This window comes from Epinephelus moara, chromosome 23 (assembly GCF_006386435.1).
Source record: "Epinephelus moara isolate mb chromosome 23, YSFRI_EMoa_1.0, whole genome shotgun sequence".
Lineage (NCBI taxonomy): Eukaryota > Metazoa > Chordata > Actinopteri > Perciformes > Serranidae > Epinephelus > Epinephelus moara.
Window position 1 is genome coordinate 27,552,097 of NC_065528.1, and position 22,737 is coordinate 27,574,833.

Genomic DNA, 22,737 nt, shown 5'->3' on the forward strand with positions numbered 1-22,737 from the left:
ACAAGTGATATTTAAATGTGTTTAAGGGTAAAAACTAGTCAGGTTTATTTCATTAAGAGTCTTCTAAGCCTCAAAGAACAGACTGAAACTATTCATAGATTTAAAACAGTTTTAATTAAACAAGCACACTGAGAAGGAACAACACACATGTGAAGCAGCTCTCTCAAGTGGTACATTTATTGGGGATTATACAGAGGGGACACCATGATATGAAGAATTAGTTTTCCTGTCACCTTTTCTCAATAGCCATTGACAAGGGCAACAACTCGATAGTAAATGTCATACTGATACTGCTTCTACAGTGGAGAGGATTAAAAATGAGGCGACTAGTACTGAGACAGAGAAAGGGAGTGGTCAGAACACTTCAGTTGATAAATATTATGGACGGCTCAAAAAGGAGAAAATTGGGAAGTAGAGTAAATGAGAGGACAGGCAGCGGCATCGGAATAGATACAAGATTTATCACCCTTTTTTTTTTTTGAATGGACGGTCTACAAACGTTTTCATTTTTATTGAAAATCTTCCAAAAAAAAAAAAAAAAAAGTTCCATTCACAATGATTTCTCATATCAAAAATATATCAATGGGTCTATGGCTACACAAAGAGAGAAAACACACATACAATATTCAAATATGTACAAGTTGTATGTGAGCTGAAATTAGCAAATTCATTATATACACAAAGACTTTTTTTGTCCTGGTTATATTAACCCAAAGATGAGCACAGTGTAACAGCCACTCCAGTGATGTCAGCACTGGCCGGGTGGTGCAGTCCACATGATCATATACAGTCCCATTACTTTATGTGTTTAATGATGCTCCGCTTGAAGGTGTGTCCATGCAAACAGTGTGGTGCTGTTACAAAAATGTAAGCTTTAACGTCCATTTTGTGTTGGCTGTGTACACGGTCCGTCTGCAGACACTCCTGTGAGGAGACAGGAAGACACACATTAACCAAAATACACACACATGTACAAACAGGACTTCCACATGAATTAAATGGAGAGATATCAGAATGAGGAGGCTGGCATGGACCAAGCAGCTGAAGGTTCGGTGTCTTGCCTTGAATCGCCAACCCTCTGATTTCAAACCCAAGTCCCTGTGGACTGAGCTACTGCCACCAACACATTAATTCATCCATTAAAAATATAATTTGAAGTATTTAAGGATACATGTGCGACTTCAAGAATAGATGATATTCCATATTATTGGAACTGTCAACAAATCCCAAGAGACCAAATCTTGAGGATCCCATCCCAAATATTTGTATCCACAGTCTGTATGAGACGCTCCATTTGAGCGCCTGTCTTTTTAAGAGCCCCTCGAGAGGAAGCCAAGTCTACGCTTACAGGTCGTCCACATATTTGCGTATTTCAAGCCCCCAGGAACGCCGTTCAGCCTTGCTTCCAATGGTAACTTGTGGGATTGCAGCGAAAAAAATATCCGTGGCCCATAAAGCATTTTCCCCGTAGGCCACCATTGAAAAAAATGGTGTAAGACTGTTGACACCTCGAACTGCTAACAAGGTTAATTATGACTCTTGTTTTCATAAATTTTCGATCCGTGGAACTTTAATATTTGCAAAGCTTTCCTCGGGTCGGGAAGAGCAATTTATGGGCCAAGCCAAAACATCAACAGCCAATACTACATGTTTCCCTGACGTTAGCATTATAGATGTACCGACACCACTTTTTCCTTCCCGATACCAATTCCTGAACCTTAGGTATCAGCCGATACCGAGTACCAATCTGATACCAGCGCTTTAAAAAAAAATGGATGGGAAATGGATTGTTGTATGTCTCAACTCCTAAAACTCTATGTAAAATATTAAGAAATAAATACATAATAGTTTTTTATTATTATTATTATTATCCAGTGTTGACACAGATCAAGACAAAGGTTAAAGTGCAGCCACACAATTTGGTAAAAAAGACATTTTAAAGGCTACAGCAGAATGCTTTTTAAACTCCGCTCTGTTTCCGTTTCGTTTGCCTGTAGCGTGCGTATGCGTAATGACGTGATGCATTATGTGGTATCGGATTGGTCATAGGCTGTACTCGCCGATACCCGATACCGCATTTTAGGCAGTATCGGAGGCATTTCCGAAACTGGTATCGGCATCGGTACAACTCTAGTTAGCATGTAGCTACATGTAGCAGTGTACTTGCAGCCTGGGTATGACTGTTTATGGGGGCACTTTCTCCCATTAAAAATCACTAATAAAAGCTTCTTAACACAACCAGACGTGTTTCAGCAGGAATGTGATCCAAACTCGGAGAGAAATTTACAACATAAGCGACATAAGATTACTGGTTTCCCTGATGTTAGCATGTAGCTACATGTAGCAGTGTGTTGTTTTATCTATACTCTCCTGAAATTTTCAGCAGGAATATAAAAAGTGTGATTAGTGTCTCCAACTAACCTGTTTTAGTGGGTACTCTGTCTCTGGATTTTTGAGCCTTTGCCATTCCCAGAGTCCTCGCTGTGTCTTTTCCCACTGGTCTGAGCGACGCAGTGGTGTTCAGGTCCTGATGAAAACAAACAGCACAGCTTAGAAAGCATAACTCAGGATAAAGGTACAAACAAGATTTATCAATCAAATAAACTAAATGATCAGCTTTAGTAAATTGTAGAGTCTTGGCTTATCAGCTCTCACCTTTCTGAATAGCAGGGATCTGCTGTGAGCCTTGGGTGTAACACATCATACTGGTACTGGTTCCGGCGTAACCTGGGATTTAAGATTCAAGGATAAGTTATTGAGTATTGCCCGACAACATGAGGGTGACAAATACAAGAACACTAATGTAGTATGAAGGGGAAACTGAGCATAAGGCACTGGGGCAAGTGGACATGTATCCTGACAACTGAAGTAGATAAATTGAACATGTAGTAAGTGAGGGTCCCCACCCTGCTGCTGCTGCTGCTGCTGCTGTGTGCTGGTTTGTGGATCACTCTGCAGGTACATCATGACACCACTCTGCCAGTCTCCCTGGGAGTGAACTGGCATCTGATAGCCTGTGAAAACAATACAAATAGATTTTAATCTTCACCTCCAGAGACTAGGGAGGAAGTTATAAAGGACCCAGAAGGTGACACCTACCAGATGGAGCTGCAGCGCTGTGTGAAGCCTCAACAGGGAATCCCATCCCGTCTGAGGACGTCTCACCATTACCATTTCCGTTACCGTTAGAGGTGGACGGAACTGTTGCCAGAAGGCCTGAGGACACATATGACAGACAGTCAACACCTTATACAAGTACAGTCACTTATTACTTACAAGATAGATCTAAAATTTCACAGTACTTATGGGTTGTTTTCTGTTTTGATCTGAAGAAGGTAAACAGCAGACATTTGGCAGGTTAGGTTTTTCCTTTACTGGAGAGCTAACAGCAGCTCTGCACAGGCGTGCCGCATTGCTCAACGAGGTGCGCCTGACCTGGGAAGGAGGTGCTTTAACGCTCCTGTGCCAGCAGCAGAAAAGGGAGGACTCTGCTGTGGGGACAGCTCATCTTGCTGATTCTCAGCCTGGAATTTAGTTCTGTCTTGTTTGTGTGTCTTTCTTAATCTCAAGGTGCTTTCTGTGGTTGACTTGAGTAAGTGCTGGAGTGTTGTTCGCCCCGTAGCGCTGCCCATGGGTAGGGTGTAACAGTCATTTCCAAGTCTAAATTAAAAATGATGACTAGATATTTATATTCTGGATGGAAAAACCTGCCTGAGCAGTTGAAGCTTGTTAAACCGGCATCGTGTTTACCTCAGCTTCTTAAAACTAGGCACCATGTCTGAAGGGTTACTTTTGGTTTCAGAGGCACCATACCGAAAGTGTTTGGTGAACTGTGCTTAGTGTTGTGTCCTTACCGAGGCCTCTGTAACAGGAGAGCTGCTGGTAGATCTGTTTCATTCGCTCGATGTTAAGGCGACTGGCCTCTGCGTGGTGCACCATGGGTTTAGGGTAATGCACTCCAATAATGCATTTAGCTGCCTTCTGCACACTCTCTGGAGCGTTCCAGGGATCATAAATATATTTGGCTGGAAACCCTCTCAGGATTGGCAGGTAGCGCCTAAGTGAAGAGATGAAGAGGTTTAGTGAGCATGTAGGGTGGTGTAAAGATTTAATGACTCCAGGTTTAACTACTGCCATCAGTTTCCATCAATATCTCCTGACAGTGGAGCCATAATTTATAGTCTCTCAGCAGCGTACCGTATGTAATCTCCGTTGGGGTCTGTGCGTCGGCCGAACCCCACGGGGCAGTAGCAGTGGAAGAACTGCTGGAAGAAAGAGCTGCAGGAGAGCCACATCCAGCTGCCTGCGTTCACACTCCAGTCTGCATCCAGGAGCAGCTCCTCAAACACCTGAAGGCCACAAAGAGGTGATAAGAATAAATTAAAAACACAGAATAACAAGGAAGAAGACATGTAGAGATGTAAATGTAGATGAAAAGCCTCTGTCTACCTTCATGCCCTCCTCCCAGCCGATCCACAAGTCCCCTCTGGTCAGGAAACAGGCCACGGCGTGTCGAGCCAGGTGATGTATCCAGCCCTCCTGCCTCAGCTGCGTCATGATGGCGTCGATCCACGGGAAGCCGGTGCGGCCCTCCGCCCACTTGGCCAGCGCCTCGGGGTTGCGGTCCCACGGGATCTGAACGCAGATGGGGTTGCTCTCCATCTTGTCGAAGCAGGGGTTGTTGGTGGCTGCCGTGTAGAAGAACTCGCGCCACAGCAGCTGACCGTAGAGCGAGAGGGGAGGGGAGCTGTTCTTCTTCACCTGGAGAGGCGGCAGGAGACGTGTTAGTGCCTCGGGAAATCGCGGAAAATTAAATGGATGACGTCCACAACAAAATCATTTTGATTCATGTATTCAAAATCAGAAAAGGAACTAAAAACATGGATGATTAACACCAAATGAAAGATACAGAAGTCTACAAAAAATGGCCATGGAACATTTTCCTCAATAAAACTCCATATTTCTTGACTGTAAACATCACATTAGTGCCTGAATGTGCAACATAACACCTCTAGAGGGAGCCAGCGCACCACAGCGAGACTGCTGTGGATAATTCACCTCATTACATAATAAAGAAAGAACCACTAGGTGGTGCTGTAAACAACAGGAGCCGTGAATCACCCTCACACATGCTGTAGAACAAGTCTAAGCTCAGACGTTATCGGCTCTTATCGTCACTTTTTTAAGTTTTGGTTTCATGTATCATCATTCTGCAGCCTCTCTCCTGCTCTCTGCATGTCGGGGCTGACCTCCTCCTCACAGCGCACACACACTCAGACACACACAAACACAACAGAAGTCAGACAACAGCAGAGAGTAAGTGTGAGTAAGTGCAGTGAAACCTCTGCCGGTAAAGAGCCAATACTTTATCAATACATGTGTTCAGCATGTAGAAAGGCATATTTCAATCCACTCTGTCCACAGTCTCTAAATGAGGCGTGTAGAATAAAGACATTTTGATGAAATGTGACTATTTTAAGCCTGGATGTTTCACGATGGAAGCATTTGTCGCACATGATCCAAGGAGAATTTCTGTTTTTTACAGTTTCTGGCTGTGATACATGGTGTTATTTTGCCAGTTTTTAAGGTGAAAACATGCCTCTGAAACCAGGCAGCAAGTCTGGGGGTTCAGAAGGTACCTCAAATAAATATAAAATACAACCATGTAAAGTTGTGTGTCCCACCCCTAAGGCAAAATATAAAACATAAGTCCTTCCCCAGTGCTTAAAAGATTATTTGACGTGCCTTCCACGTTTGCACACGCCCAACCCCGCTCCCCTAAATAACCAATGGTCCGTTAGATACCAAATTTGTTCACTCACATGTTCAGAGGTGTTTATCGTCGACTTACCTTCCTATAGAGGTCGGTGAGTTTGAAGTAGAAGAGGCGACAGGAGAGGCAGCCGAAGCGCAGGTATGGGCTGAGGCCCGTCGGGCTGGCGAGCAGCGAGTTGGCGTTCATCCTGGGACGCTCGAAGTTGGCCACCCACGCCTGAGGGACAACACATGGTCAGATATGAAACAGTATGACAGCTTGGTGTTACGTCGCAACATCTGACAAGACTTCTGTTAAGGCTGAAACACTGAGAGAAGCAATCGGAGATGGACGTTTACCTAAAACATGATAACAGAATTACACTGTTTCTTAGTGGTACTTTAATAAATTGCTGATTTTTCTAACAGCGGCTAGAGTCCTTGTTTTAGGATTTTCTAAAAAGAAGAAAAGATTTCACCGACCTTCCTCTCCAAATGCCTCTCCAGTCGTGTGAGCGCTTCGGTCTCTCCCCCCGGCCACACAGCTGATGACAGACCTTCAGTATCAAAACCTGAAGAGATCACACACCAAAACACTTTAAACATCAGCCTATAATACAGACGGATTCACATGGACTCAGCAGACACTATGTTGCACCGCCATGCTTCTACTGGCATTGGCTCTGTTTAAATAAATTTCCCCCCCAAAAAGTCAGCCTCTAATGTTGAATTTCAGTTTGCAGTATCATGTTTTTATGTGACCCTAAACTGCTCCAGTGCTGCTAGTGGTAGCATCACTCACCCAGCTCCTCCAAGGAGGGGACCCCAAACTTGTCATCATGGTCTTCGGACAGCGGCGTCCTACATTTCCCCATGATGTCAGCCGTGATGGACTCCGCAGGCACCTCGACTGCATCCATGCGACTGATGAGGGTCTGGAACCGCTTGTAGGTGAGCGGGGACTGACCCCCGTTCAACTCTATGATCCTGCAGGAGTGACATGAGTACAGAGGGAGTTAAAGACTGAATAGATCAAGTTCGATTTGATGTGTAAGTAGTGATATCAACTCACTTGTCAAGGTCATAGAGTGTGTGGGAGATGCGAACTGTCACCTCCACTCCAGCCTCACAGGCCAGTTTCTTAATAGCTGCATCACGTTCTTTCCCAAAGGGCTCAGAGTCATACTCGTACGACAAACGAGAAATCTTCCATTCCTGGAGAATTAACAAACGTTAGGTACGGGATAGAATAATCAGGGTTTGAACAACATGCTTAAAATGTTAGACGTCACCTTGAAAAGTCTGGGAAAGACATCAGTGGGTTGGCCTCGAATCACAAACAGTCGGGAGTTGAGCTTGCGCAGGCTGGAGTCCAAATCCTCAAGACTCTGCAGTAAGAACCTGGAGGACGACAGGAATAAAGACAGGGGTTAAACACTGACTTGAACAATGTACAGCTGAATATTCAAAAACATTACAATGTCGTAAACACCTGGGAAAGAAAATTGTATCTGCATATGAAGGAGGTGTGATTATTTCAGGTGGTTTGACAAGACATCACGCTAAATGCAGTTTACTGAAGCAGCAATTCAACTCGCTCTTTGATATGTAAATGTTACACATCAAGTTAAAGCATCTATTCAGGCGACCTACTCCAAGAATCCGTTTTCTAAAACTGAATATTCCTGTGTTCAAAACAAGCTGCTGACAGTCGGGAAGTCTTCTAAAATTGTGACCTAATTAAACATTTTTTTTCTGATGGAGACGAGAGAAGAGGATGCAGAAAAGTGCTCGTTCCTGTTACAGAACAATGGCGATCCTCTGCATAGACGTAAAATGTGAATTGGCAGATTTGATTATTCAGATTCTTCCTCTTGCACCGGCCAAACTGGGAAGCAAAGTCATAAGAATAAGGATGCAGCTTGTAGTGAAGTCTATGTGATGTGGAGACTGATCAGAATCAGAATTACTGCCAAGTAGGTTTTCACGTACATGTTATTAGCCTTGGTGTTTGGTGCATACAGTAAACATATTAACAGTGCTGCAAAAGTCCAGGACATAAATTTAGAACAAAAAAAAATTACATTTAAAATATTAGAGTATATTCAATATTATTTATAAACCTATTTTTTTTCTTAGAATTTTTGTATCACTGCCATCTCTAGTTTATTTGATTTTATCTTTATTTATTTATTCATTAAATTTTATTAATTACATTTTAAATGTTATTATTATTATTATTATATCTTTAGTTATTTTCTTTTAAATTTTATTTTTATTATCAGTGTTGCTATCTCCCTATCTCTTCATGTATAAAGGTATTTATTTACCAGTGTATATTTACTTATATGTAAATATAAATATTGTTATTTTTGGTTGTAAACAAATTTTTATAATTTCTTTATCAACAAATATTCACTTAGAATTTTTTTATCACTGCTATCTCTATTTTTTTATTTATTTAATTTAATTATTATTATAATTACAACTTCTTTTAATAATCAAGTCTTTTTTACTTAATTATTATCAGTGTTACAATCTCTCTGTCAATCCATGAATAAAGGTATTTACCTGTGTATATTTACTGCACTGAAACAAGTGTGCGCCCTGAAAATGTCAATCACCAAAACTGTGACAACAAAGAGGGGATGAAAATGTGTCCGGTAACAAAAGCCGAACGTTTAACAACGCGAGTGCAGCAGGTGTGTGAGTCAGCAGAAACATCTGACCGGGTTAATGTCTGTAAGGCGGAGGAGGCAGGAGGACAAACAGCTGGCGAAGGAGCACATTTCTGCTGAATGCGTCACTGTTGTGTTAGATAACAAGTGGGAATTAGACATTCTGGAACAACTAATAAAGAAACAAATAAATAAAGGCAACAGCTGACACATCAGGGGCCACTCTGTAACACTCTGTTTTCAATTACTCACCCCATGTCACCGTAAATTAATTTTTTTTTTAAATTGTTTTTCTCACCAGCCTCAATGGTGAACAAAGAGTCCAAAAAATGAGAATATTCTTGACGAACTGAGATCATAGGGGGCATTTTATAACAGCAAAACTACATCAAAACATCAGTTTACAACCTGACACAACTCGTGCAGTATAACCTCAAGTCTCATTTATCCAGTCACAGTAAAATCAGACAATCAGCATTTACATAGGTTACTCAGTGGCTTTGCAATCTTTGTAATAAGCTTCTGCCACCGGTGCCGAAATTTTGCGGAAAAAATCTGCTTTACGGCAGGAAACGTGTCATGTATTGCGAAACTGGTCGGTCAGCCAATCAGGGACTGGAGCTGGTCCTTATGAGGAGTTGGGCATGAGATAGTTGAGTCACGAGCACAATGGCAGACGGACAAAGTTTGGAGACAAGTGAAAAACGGCCTAGCAAAAGAAAAGGAGCTCCTCTGTGTGAGGAGGCAAAGAAGAGCAAAAAGGAGAGTGATAAAAGAAGAGGAAAAACAAGAGTAAACCTCAGTCAGGCGTTCAAGAGATGGAGGGAGCTCCGTGACCAAAGAGGCTTCAAAACCCATGTCCAGCTAGCTTTCTTTCTAATGGATCAGTAAGTAACACGGCTAAATGTTAGCTAGACCAGAGAGGACTGTACTGTACTGGCTGCTAGTTCATTCCTAGCTGGCCAGCATCGCAAATCGCCGCAACCAGGGAGCGGGTAGCGAGTGTTGGTCGGCTGACATCCTGGTTGCCATTCTACGGCAGCCCTCGGACAGTGATACTCCCCTCCCTTCCTTCTGTTCTCTTCTCACGGAGGCAGCTATCGACGGACATCGCGCAGCTAAGTTACGCCCAGCTGTGAACACTGGACTTTGTTTCCCATTCAATTTGAGCTCCAACTGGCCGCATTGTTCCCAAACGGTACCGTTTATTCTAGAATGGGGACTGTTTACATGTGCATATTGGTATAACTCCTTGTTGCTCCGTCTCTTTCCTCATTTATTTAGTATAGTGTCCACACACCTTCTCATTCTACATATACATAGAGGTATACTGGTGGCTTTACAGCCTACATTTTATTGATTATCTCTGATCCGCACGGTCAATTTGATCGTTGCAACAGTGCGAGCAACACTGCTGACGCTAGGTGGTGCCAAGCTAAAAAAAAACAAACAAATCCTATCTGTTGCCTCTTTAACCGTTTGTTAATTTATGTAGAAATATAACGCTCCGTTTCTTCGACCAACAGGGCTCTCATTTTAGTGTAGAGCGTCAGACTGAATTTAGAAACGCACCATGTCAGGTCACTCACTCTTCGGAACTGCGAGTGTTATTTGAATAAGTAAACACTGACCAAGAGGACCAGACTGGCCGACCCGTATGCTCTCACTCAGTGGATGGATGATGTCACAGGAAGCCAATCTTACAAAGGAAGACGACACTTGTTTGTTTTTCTATGGAAGCTAACATTAGCTAAAGCACTAAAAAGTTAGCGTTCCAGAGAACTCCAATATTCCTCTTAATCCCTCCCCAGTTTCTGATGAGGTGGACATGATAACCCTTAATACACATAACGTTATTCATCCCTACAACAGGAAATACTTTTTCCCTAACCTGATATGAAGTGTGCGCTGTACATGTGAGCATTTTTGATGATGGCCTCCATCCAGTCCTTTGGTCTTATCACATTTAACCATCTTTGTTTTTGTTGACGGGCAGTGGCGGCTGGTTTTGAGCCATGACTCCTTCTATTCTGGCTCCCAATAACACAACAAGACCACATTTTAAGACTCCTGTGTAGCCTACAGCCCTGTGGGGGAGAGGCAGGTTTTGCCTCCAGCTAATAAAGTGACGTCGTTGTGACATCGGCGCTAAAAATGTTGATTTTGTGGGTGAAGTTTTCCTTTAATAATGTCTTTGTTTTTTTAAATCCTGAATATTATCTCTTCACATGAGTTTCCTTCCTTCATGTGACTGTTACTCCCAAATAAATTACTGCCTTCAACATTCACCCCTCGTATTATCTCTGCAGAGTTTAGGGCCTGAATGCAGCACTACAAAGTGAAATTAAACGATTTTCCCCGAGGGCTCCTCTTTGTAATCCTGACAGTGTAATTCCTCCTGAAACAGCCCAATTTAACCTCCACTCTGCACGAACAAACAAGTGTAACAAGGTTACTGTGCGTCTGCGAGGAAAACGCGTGCATAATTTCTCGCTCTTTCAAGCAGCATGCTGAACTTTTGTTTTTGTCAGTGTTCCTTCTGACCGAACCGACTGCGATGCATCAATAATTCCAAAGAGAAAATCCTTCAACTCATTCTGAAGACTGAGTCATGAAGACAGAGGATGAGTCAACAATATGAGTTTAATCATCACTGTATGTGACGTCTGTGAAAATAAACAAACCAAACATACTGACCCAATTAAAGCAAATATGAATAATACTTCTAGAACACAGTATTAACAGTTTCATCGTTATTCTTTTGTTTTATTAGTCCTGTGCTTCTGTTTTTATCTTCCCCAAAATAAGAAATACCAACTGTAAACATCAAACACACACCCATGGGTCCACACATGAGTGCAGACAGAGCAGCAGTAATGTGGTGCTTCCCGTGCTGTTGCTATAGCGACCAAAGTACGTAGGTGGAGGCTTCCTGTATCATCCAGGTCTAATCATGTCTTCTGATAAGAAAGCAAGGTGGGTGCTGCTGTGAACACCCAGCTCTGCCTCTCCTATTTATTACCGCAATGTCAATACTCAAATAATCGTTTTATTATAAATTTTCTGCGCCATAAATCAGAGAGTAGGTCAACATTTAAAAGCAAATCATGTGGAGAAAATTATAAAAGGCCGGCGACATGCAGAACATGCTGGATGTGGGTGGAAAGCGTGCTGTCTACACCGATCTGGATTTGAGGTTTTCAAGCAATTTAGATGCCCTGAATTGAAAAACACAAACAGCACACAGCAAGCTACCGTTATCTAACGAGGCCTTACTGTGATGCTTTGTGCCAAAGGATAAGCTTATAAGAATAGGAGACGCGACATAGCAACACAATCACCAGAATAAATGTTGGCACTGTGAGACTTTGCAAACCACAGTTATGTTACATTTGTAAGTTTCACATGTGGTGGATGTGTTGAAACTACATCTTTTAGTGTTTCAATCTGGTGTTGTGACAACACTGTGGTTAACGTGTGGTTAGCTTTTTTTTTAGCTTTTTGGTTTCATGTTTCTGCTTAAAAATACCCAGTTCTGTTGCTACAAAAAAAGGCTGGACATGTCCCAAACTATTGCAATCACAATTTGGTTAACATGTGGTTAAGTTTAGGCACAAAAACCACTTGGTTAGGGTTGGGAAAACATGTTTCTGTTTATAAATACCCAGTTTTGCTGCTACAAAAACGACTGGACTTGTCCCACACTGTTATTGAAGAAGACCCACTTTTGTAGCTAAAGAAATTGTTGGACATGTCCCAATCTATTATTTAAAAATACCTGCTTTTTTCACTACAAAAACAGTCTGACATCCCAAACTTTCCCAATCTAATATTGAAAAAGACCAGCTTTTGACGGTACAAAAATGGCTTCACGTGTCCCTAACTATTACTAAAAAATACCCACTTCTGCTACAAAAATGGCTGGACATGTTCAAAACTACTATCAAAAAAGACCCATTGTTGTTGCTACAAAACTGCTGGACCTATCCAGAAGTATTGTGAAAAAATACCCAACTTTTGTGGCTATAAAAAAAAGGTAAGACAGGTCCAAAACTATTGCTAGAAATACCTGCTTTTTGAACTACAAAATGGCTGGACATGTCTCAAACTGTTATTGGAAAAGACACAGTTTTGTTGTTTCAAAAATGGCTAGATGTGTCCAAAACTACTGTTAAAAATACCTGATTTTGTTGCTAAGAAAAAGGTGGACATGTCTCAAACTGTCGCTAAAAAATACCTGCTTTTTTTGTCACTTCAAAAATGGCTGGATATGTCCCTAACGATCGTTAAAAAATACCTGCTTTTGTTGCTACAAAAAAGCTGGACATGTCCAAAACTGTTATTAAAAAAGACCCACTTTTGTTGCAACAAAATTGCTGGACATATCCCAAAGTATTGTGAAAAAATACCCAGCTATCACTGCTATAAAAAAGGTCGGACACGTACAAAACTATTGCTAAAAAATACCTGCTTTTGTTGCTACAAAAAAGGCTGGACATGTCTAAAACTGTTATTGGAAAAGACACTGTTTTGTTGCTTCAAAAATGGGTAGATATGTCCCAAATTATCATTAAAAAAGCTGCTTTTGTTGCTATAAAAACATCTGGGCATGCCCCAAACTGTCCTGATACAACAGTGTTGATTCTGTTGCATGTGAGCTGCACAGTAGAGCTGCAGAGAAAAAAAAAATTCAAAGTAATTTCCTATTTTGAACCTATGGGAAGTGGATTCACTGAGCGATGTTTTGTTTTCCAGAACACCCAGTTCCACCCTCAAACAATCACACTCTGTACGTTCACATCTGGAGGCAGTTACAAGAACAGTCTTATCTGATGACGACTGAAAAGCTCTCTAATATCTCAGCCCAGATTTATCCTACCAGTCCAGAAATCCAGTCTGCGGTCAATCGCTCTGCTCACCTGACCTCCAAAGACAGACCATCTGACACCCAATAGAAAAGCAGCGACCTTAATCTATCATCTGGGGTGTTTAGATGAAGACAAAGCTGTACTGTGATGCACCAAAATGTTTTCCATGAACCTCCACCTTCTTACCACTTGTTATAAACACTCTGTTATGGAGCAACGTCACAACAGTTTCAAGCATGAAGCGTTGATATCAGATGGAAGCAGCTTTGTTGGGATTACTGCTCACAGTTGCGCTGCTCACCACAGATAGTTGGGGTTTCTCGCAGATGCAGGGGAGCAAAAGTAGGTCAGAAAGACGAAAAGCGTGGACCGTTCACTACTACCACACTGACCTACTTATGCCGTGCATGGAGATTTCGCGGGAAGGGAAGGTTATTGCTATCTGTCATGTCATCTGGCATTGACCCGGCTCATTCACTGACGATAACCTCCCCCGAGATCTCAAACGGGGTGGCTCGCTTCCTCACAAGTTATTCAAATGATAGCTGCAGGAACAAGTGCTAATTACAGAAGCTGCAGGCTATGGCAAGTGTTTCATAGGCTGCAGCACAATCCTCCTGTTTCATTAGCATGTAGTTTTGTGGAAATGAGCTTTCTTTTTTTATGACCAGACATAAATGCCTCAGGGCTACAGAAATATCATTGATCTGAGTACTTATAATTCTTGCCTGTCTTTTCATATCAACAACTGTGGCAAATCATTATTGTCTTGTGCGATACTGTATCGATTCTCAAAAACACTATATGAATATTTAATAATAAATTAGAAAATAAATCTAATAAATTAATTCAATATAGGATAAATAATTATAATAAAATTAACTGTAAGTTATTTTTCTTAAATAAATATAAAATAAATAAACATAATAAAATAAATAAATATACTAAAATAAACATAAAATAAATAATTATAATTACATGAATTATTTTTAAACAAACGACATACGTAAATAATAATAATAATAATAATAATAATGCAGTAAAACAAAAATACATAGTTTAAACACACTATCCTCACATTAGTTCGTGTTCTTTATTTAAGCGTTTGCATTTTCAAGGCATCTTCAATGTCACCATTTTTTTATACAAATTCCAAAAATATTTCCCAAATATCAATAAACTTGGCAGCCCATTTCTCACTATATAATTGAGTTTAAGATTTCTTTCTTAATTTGTTTACCTTAAGAATCCTGCAAGCACTTTTATTTATATTTGTTATTTATTTATTTATTTACTGACATAGGCAAATGTTAATTCCTTTACTTAGATCGCATGGAAAGTTGTGCAATGATGCTGAATGCTACAGGGAATATGCTAAATACTAATGTAGCTCCCACTGATCTGATTGCATGAAAAAGTAAACTTTCTGTGCATGTGTTGTTGTGGTCTTTATATTATGTGTTTTCCTAAAATTAGATTTTAAAAAAAAAGAAAAATCATCTTGCGCACAGTATCGCAATATATCCTTAAATGCTAATGTAGCAGCTAGACATGCTAAAATTAGCATGACTGAAGTATAACGGGACAAAATTGGGACTGTAATCATGTTATCATGCTAATGTTAGCATTCAGCACAAAACTGAATCTGAGTACAGCTGATGGCAACAACATGACAAATGCTAATCTTTAATCGGTTAACCGCCAAGAGTATTTTTGACTGGTTATGCGTGTCAGGCTATAGGTTCATTTTAATGTACTGCCCTACTACACCCAGGTCTGGTGGAAGCTAGCTAGCAGCACCGCTAAGCTAAAACTCCCTTTAGCATTGTTAGTTCTGTTAGCTAGTGGTGCTAACATTGTTAAAAGAGGTCTTGAAGCTAGAATGAAGCCGATTATCCACCAGGACTATTTTAGGGGAGACTGAAGGGTGACCACCATGTTTCCACAGCAACACCGTCCCACCATTGGGATAGCATTACCATCAAATATCACCAAATGAGCGGCGCTACTAGCTAGCTCCCACTCGACCTGGGTAGTGCACAGTACAGAGCAGCTATGGCTATCTTGTAGTGATGTGACGTTCGTGAACGAGTCGAGTCTTTGAACCGGCTCTTTGAAGTGAACAAGTGAACCGGCTCTTTAGAGTGAACGAGCCAGTTCCTAATTTCTTTGTCTAGTTTGCATGTTACCCAGCATGCAGTTCGGACACACTGGAACAAGTCTGAATTTAGACTATAAACTTGTTATTGAGAGCGTTTGGGGGTAGGGGGAGGTTGTTGGTTATTCTGGTAACATCAATAATCCCCCCCCCCGCCCCACACACACACACACACACACACACAGCAAAAAAAACAAAACAAAACAAACGAACCGCATCTTTGAACCGGCTCTTCAAAGTGAACAAGAGCCAAAGAACCAGCTCTCACAAGTAAACAAGAAATCCCATCACTACTAGCTTGGCTAAGCAGTGGAGACCGGAGAGTGGGCAGCGGGCACCATGTTTTTCACATGCTAACACAACTAGCCGGCTATCTGTTAGCAAAGCAGACAGAAAATAAAATAAAGGGCATTTACAACACAAAACATTAAAATTTCACCACCTCTAGAAGGATAGCGCTAAAGGCGCTAAAGCTACAAGAGTCAATAGGCCCGTTTCCACCGCAGGAACTTCGGTGTAATTTTACGGGGCCGGGGCCGTTGGTGCGTGTCTCCACCGCAGGAACCACCCCCGAAGGACAGAGTTCCGGAACTTTTACAGGGGCTAAACAAGTCCCTGCCTCGGAGTAGGTACTCAGAACGGCCCCGAAAGACTCCTGGCTGGGGCTTGGGGATTACTTGGTGCTGATTGGATATACTCAAGGAGGGATGTGACGACAACAGAAAGCAACAAAATAGCCGGCATTTTTAAAACTCAGCAGACGAGGGTTAGCTCGTTCATATAACTTCCGCCGCCATCTAAAAAAAAACTTACTAAATGGCCCGTGAAAAAATATTTTTTCCAGCGGATATCTTAGTTACAACATGATTGAGCTAGCAAAGCAGTTTTNGTAACATCCAGAGCCCGTAACTTTACAGGAACCTTCCTCGTACTCCGCTCTCAGTGGAGACACGGCGGTTGAGAGGGCCGAGTGAGAGGACGTTCCTGTAGTAGTTCCTGCCCCCCAAATAGTACCAGGAACTTCTTCAGTGGAAACGGGCCTAATGGATCACTGGACCAAAAGGAAAGACCTCTTGTATTTCAAACTTTCTTAAAAACGAACCGTTTAGTTACCAATTAATGGGTGTCTGGCTACTGAAGGCAAAATTAACTGAAATTGACATCCTTATACAACAGTTTTGCAATAAATCCTACCTTTTATTATAATGTTCAGTTTTTGTTTAAGGTAGTTTACTGTCCAAAAGTGGGTCACAGGTGAAGTACAGTGAATTTCAGGCACAGAGTGTCATTTTGTGCTGTGGAGTGAGTGACTAACAGTCAGCTACTTGACAGAGACAGCAAACTAGCTCAACAACGTGGCTAAACTCAAGTATGATGCTGAATGTGGATCTTGAACTAATGACTACGGAGAAATCTGGACCTTGTGGCTGGACCAGTTGGGAACCACTGGTGGTGCTGTTAAACTGTATCACATTATACAGCAGGTGATAACATTGTCCAAATAACAGAAACATCTCTTTGACTTTTATATTTTTTGTCTCTCTCCTACTGTTTTTGATATGAATAAGTTTTACTCCATGTTCGCATCTGATATGAGCATAAAGAATGAAATACAGGGAGTGAATCAGGGGAGTGAGCTGCATGTGAGCTCTGCGTCACCCCAGACTGCCGTTGCATAACCGTAGAGCATAACATGGATGCTTCATAACAGGCACGCCTTTGGTAATGCTGCTGCCCTACTCTCCCAGTGACGGCATGGGACCGAAGCAGAGTGCACAGCAGGAAGGGGAAACACAAACATCCAGCGAGACACCTACTGTACTGTAAATCTCAGGAGCCCGCTCATTCAGCAGCTGCGTGTGCCAAGATACCGTCATGACTAAACGCCTAGGTAAAAAAAAGGACGCTGACTGTTTGTTTTAAGCGGGAAAACTTTCCATGCAACAAATGAGGTCAACTCAGGCTGCCTGCCATAACGGCCCCTCGCTCTTATCTGCGTCACATGAGCCTGCAGAGCTTCACATATGCATTTGTGTCGACACACTCACACAGCCTGCACTCATGCAAGCACACTTGGCTGACTGTCTGGAGTTCAGGAAATGTCAGTTACATAAAATGTTGGTATTAAATGATGCATCGCCTGGTGGTCACCAGTGACACATGGGGAATACAGGTCAGATTCAGAGTGTCATTTGAGAGCAGCTCAGCAAAGGGCAAAAAGACAGAGACATTTCAACCTCTAAACTCTCTTTTGGGTCTTCTAGTCCAGACTAAAACAACTGAACATCTTCCAAGACTTTAAACAAAGCTTGTTAACGCATTAATCTCAGTTCTGGCAAATGTGTACGACTAATTAACTCTGACACATTTCCCCATTTCTATCTCAGGACTACATTTTCAGACACATTTGTCACTTAGCTTCCTCTCTGCCCAGCCTCTAAATGTCATTTACACCTCCACAATCTGTAACAGTGCAGACCACAGATCAATGAGCTGGGGATCCTCGGTGTGAAGGAGTCTGGGAGCTGCTGCCGTGGCGATAAACCACTCAACACTTGCTACTTACGACGCTGCAAATTATCCTGGATTGAGCAGGGAGGCGAGCATCAACATTAAAATACTGTTTACGAATTTGCGCTCTTACTCACCTTTTAAGGGAAAGTAAAAGCAGTATTATAAATCATGTGAGATGTCAACACCCATTATGTGTTGAGCCTCATTAAATCATGTATCTGACAAAGGTCTAATTGATGTTTGGTTTGATGATGATTGCTGGGGAGAGGTTTTATTCACCGCTGCATCTCGTGATGTAATGAGACACGACGAACAAGACATACAGTGGCAGTCAACATCTCAAGGATACACCTGCTATAAACTTTGATATGAAGGCTGCTTATCTCTTCCAAGTTACTGCAGACACTTTAAACTATCGCAGTGTTCTGTAACAGACGAGGCAGGTGCAAATGAACAGTGTTTAAGAGACATGTGCACGCACACCAACGAGCATCACACATAATATATAACAGTTATAATATACTGCAGTGAAGAGTGAAACTAAGCTGTCGTTGAGGTGTTAAGGGGATTAGAGCCTGAAACAACAACAGTTTATTATCAGTTAATCTGTTGATTACTTTGTGGCAGGGCGGCACAATTAATCTAAATATTATCGCAATATGGCCAAGTGCAGTTTACAAATCAGAGGAGCTGCGGTTTTTTGATGAGGGTAAACATATTATTATAAATGAACTTGCTTGTAGGGTTGAGCAATGTGACGATATCATGTCGTTATCGTGATATGAGACGATATATCGTCTTAGATATTGGGTATCGTTGTATCGCGATGTGGTAGAAATGTTTTTTTTTCCTTGTTTTAAAGGCTGCGTTACAGTAAAGTGATGTAAATGCATGGCCTTAACACACTTTTCCATTTGTTTTAACAATCGCTTTAACCCACTTGGCTGTTAAATCCAAATTATTAATGATTATTGATCAAAAATCTCATTGTGTTAATATTTTCTGGGGAAAAAAACAAGAAAACAATAGTCATCTCTACAACTTTGTTGCATCAGAGAGTATTAGGTTGGAAATATTATGTTGGATTTTGTCGTAGAGTCCAAGCATTAATGAGGAGATTTAAAAAATATTGAGATATATATCATTTATCGGGATATAACATAAAGATATGGAGATATAATTTCTGGGACATATCGCCCAGCCATACTTGCTTGGTGCAAACCCCAGCAAAAATCACATCATCAGCATTTTCATTTATTTCCCTGACAATTAAATTCAAGAACGACCATTTCCACTAAAATCACCACACACACACACACACACACACACACACACCACATTTTACTTTAAAAAATAATGGCTATATATACAAATATATAATTTGCATACAGTGCAGCCCTACTTTCTGGATTAACTGCTTTACCCAAAATTGTACAAAAATAAAAAGTCACACCCAAGTTGACATCAATGGTGATTAACCCGAATATATTCTATTTGCTATCATAAAAGGCAAAAAAAGCCGCAAATCTTCACATCTGGGAAGTTAAATGAAGCAAATATTTGGCATTTTTGCTTGAAAACTGACTCAAATAATCAATCAAATATCAAGCAATAGGTCTGCAACTAGCGATTTCTTTCAATGTGGATTAATCCGTCCATTATTTTCTCAATTTATCGACTTGTTTGCTTCATAACAGGTCAGAAAATGGTGAAAAATGTCTTTCAGTGGGGTCAACAACCCAAAAATATACAGTTTACTGTCACAGATGAACAAAGAAAACAGAAAACATTCACATTTAAGAAGCTAGAATCCAAGTATTTTCATTTTTTTCTTTAAAAATAATACTTAAAATGATGAATTAATCGTCAAATCAGCTGGTGTGTAATTTCATAATTGACAACTAACCAATAAATTGCTCCAGCTCGACCAATCACTTGCCTTGTACACACTACTATACTGCCAAAAACAAACACAAAAAACTTACATGCATCGTGCATTTTGGGGCAAAGAGAGCAACGACTGACAAGTGCAAGGAATTTTAATGTCATGAAAAGAAATCAGAGCTTCCAGATGTGCATGGGCCACAGTGAGGAGCTTTACACTAAAATAAATTATTCTCGCTGGGATTTATTTTATGTTTTGCACTTTGCTGGTTCAGTCAAGGGCCAGATGTGGCAGTCCCTGATGCACATCCTTGAGACTATGAGTGGGAGGAATAGCGCCGTCTGGGGTCCAAGGTTAAGGTTAAGCTTGGATAGAATGAAAAGTGGGAAGGAGAGATGTCTGTGTGGACTGAACTCAGCCCCCTGGACCGTTCTGTACACTCTACCTCCCCCTACTCCTTCATTTGGATGAGGACAGAGAGAGGAAACTAACACTGTGGATGTTAATAAGGTGCCAGCATGTGTCAGAAAAGATGTTCAGCACATAAGAGGATCTTGACAAAAAGAAATAGGTAAAGCAGGTAGAGCACCCCTGACCTTCTGCAACACACAATGCACTGTATGTCTACTGTGTGTGCACGTGCACGGCTGTGTTGCTCACCTCCACCTGTTGATCCCAACGTTGGAAGAGCCCGCGAACCAGGGGTCGAGGATGTAGACGCAGCGGACAGTATCCGCTCCCTGCAGAGATTCCTTGAGCGACGGGTTGTCGTGGAGCCGTAAGCCCTTCCTGAACCAGTGGATCGTATTAATGACCATTACTCAACTGGATGAGTCCTTTTGATGACGTTTGACAGGTCCTTTGGCTGCTCGCGCCTCTCTTATCACACCTCACTGCTTTATCAAAAATAATAATATATCCAAGGAAAAACAAGGGAAGCAGGTCAGAGGGAAATTAGTGTGCAAAAGTGCGCGTGGTATTCAGTTCAGTCCCAGTTGTGAGTTAACCTTGCTCTAACAGGACTTTTTCCATAATGTCGAAGAATTTAAAAGCCGTCTGCTGCTGAACCATTGGTGCACGAGACAGCGCGCGCTCCCCGGCGGTGTGACAGGTAACCCGGCGGGCGTTAGGACCCGGTGCTGTGACGCGCTCTAACCTGGTTTTGTGTTGTATAACTTGTTTTTCTGAATGATGAAAAAAGCTTGTATAATGATACATGTACTAATATAACACACTGCAGCAGGCTCCACACACACTACCCACGGATATATAGGTAACACACGGATACACTGGCCTGAGGTTTGATGCTGCTCGCGAGCAGAGGACACCGTGGCACAGACCTGCCCGCCGTGGATAACGTTACCGGGGAAAGCTGGTTATGTAAAGAGAAATTCAGCGATGCTGTCAAAAGCGTCGTCCCCACGCAGCTGGAAGAAACACGGAGCTGTCAGAAACACGTCTCTGTCCCGGGTGGGTCCTCCTCGGTGCTGTCGGTGGGATGTTCTGGGTCGCTATGTGAGACAATTGTCCCCCGACGTCCACGAATAGCTGCTCAATCTCCAAGCCGCACCTACGACTGTGACGCCGCCCACGCGAGGACGCACACAGGCTGGGAGCGCTGTGATTGGTCGAGGCCGGGTCTCAGCGTGGTCACGTTTCTGCAGCGTGCTCTGTCCCATGCCTTAAACAGACATCATCCACACTGGCTCAGGCCAGTCAATAAAACATAACATAAAACGAAACAAAATAAAATAAAATAAAATAAAATAAAATAAAAATAAAATAAAATAAAAATGAAAGAAATAAAATAAGATGAAATAAAAATGATATAAAATAGAATGAAATAAAATACAAAAAAAATGAAATAACATAAAATAAAAATAGAATAAAATAAAGTGAAATAGAATAAAAAAATGAAATAAATAGAATAAAATAAAATAATAAAATAAAATAAAAATGAAATAAATAAAATAAAATAAATGTCTCTCTGTTTGTTTGTTTTTTCTTTATTTTCTTATTGGTCAATTTCAGTCTGACACTTTTCTTTAGGCCTATTTGTTTGTTTTTTCTTCTTTCTTTTCTTATAAGTCTGTCACTTGTTTTTGTTTGTTTGTTTGGGGGTTTGCTAGGTTGTTAGGTTTGCTAAACCTAACAACATTAGCATGCTAATATGCTAATTCTCGAAGCTCTGGCAAAAATAATAATAATAATAATAATAATAATAATAATAAAGCAGAGGTGAGCACTACTGTTGTTTGTTTTGTTTATTACACATATAACAACACGTTTATAATAACAATACTTGTATAAGATGTGCACACACACTTAGAAGACATGCAGCTGATGTAAAAAGATGAAACTGTAAACATCTCTGCAGTAACCATGGGGATCTCCCGCCTCCAGGGCCGCCTGCTTGTTTACCATGAAAGAACCCGGATGAGCACATGAAGTCAGGCATGAGCGGGCGGCGGTCACGCGTCTGTGTGCGTGTGTGTCTTCTGTGTGTCATAGTAAAGCTGGAGCCGTGGCTGACGCGCTTGGTGTTAAACCAGGTTTGTGCGGTTTGCACCAGTTTCTGCTGCAGAAAGATTTTCACCTGCTTTAAACTCTGATGATAACTTTAGTAAAGACTACAGCAGACTACAGAGGAGTTATGCTGTTGGGTCTGAAGCATGGCTGTGATTTAAAATAAGTTTTGCCATATATTAAATATTGATTTAAGGCTCAAAACTTTTCTTTTTGCCACTGCTTTTTATTCATTTAAATTCGGGACAATTCATTCACATCTGAATTGTCTTTTTTATAGCCTAATTCCTTATGTTTATTACAATATATTCTCCTTTAATTACATTTGTTAGTCTTATTTAAAACACCTAAAGT

At 41.2% G+C, this 22,737-nt stretch overlaps 1 protein-coding gene across 2 annotated transcripts; it reads right to left on the bottom strand.

Annotated features, from left to right (window-relative positions):
* Positions 1-525: 525 nt before the first annotated feature.
* On the bottom strand, positions 526-21,460 carry cry1a (cryptochrome circadian regulator 1a). Of its 2 annotated transcripts, XM_050036830.1 has the most exons (14): positions 20,518-21,455; positions 7,047-7,155; positions 6,827-6,969; positions 6,557-6,741; positions 6,238-6,326; positions 5,852-5,992; positions 4,450-4,761; positions 4,198-4,349; positions 3,855-4,057; positions 3,100-3,216; positions 2,907-3,014; positions 2,656-2,727; positions 2,422-2,527; positions 526-924 (listed from the first exon to the last, which is right to left on the bottom strand). In XM_050036830.1, exons 1-13 carry the CDS (start codon positions 20,673-20,675, stop codon positions 2,427-2,429), a joined length of 1,890 nt encoding a protein of 629 aa, XP_049892787.1. In that variant the 5' UTR covers positions 20,676-21,455; the 3' UTR covers positions 526-924; positions 2,422-2,426. The 2 variants fall into 2 exon arrangements, with proteins under 2 accessions (XP_049892787.1, XP_049892790.1); XM_050036833.1 differs by lacking the exons at positions 526-924; positions 2,422-2,527; positions 2,656-2,727; positions 2,907-3,014; positions 3,100-3,216 and adding an exon at positions 3,223-3,660 and having other exon boundaries at positions 20,518-21,460.
* Positions 21,461-22,737: the final 1,277 nt, after the last annotated feature.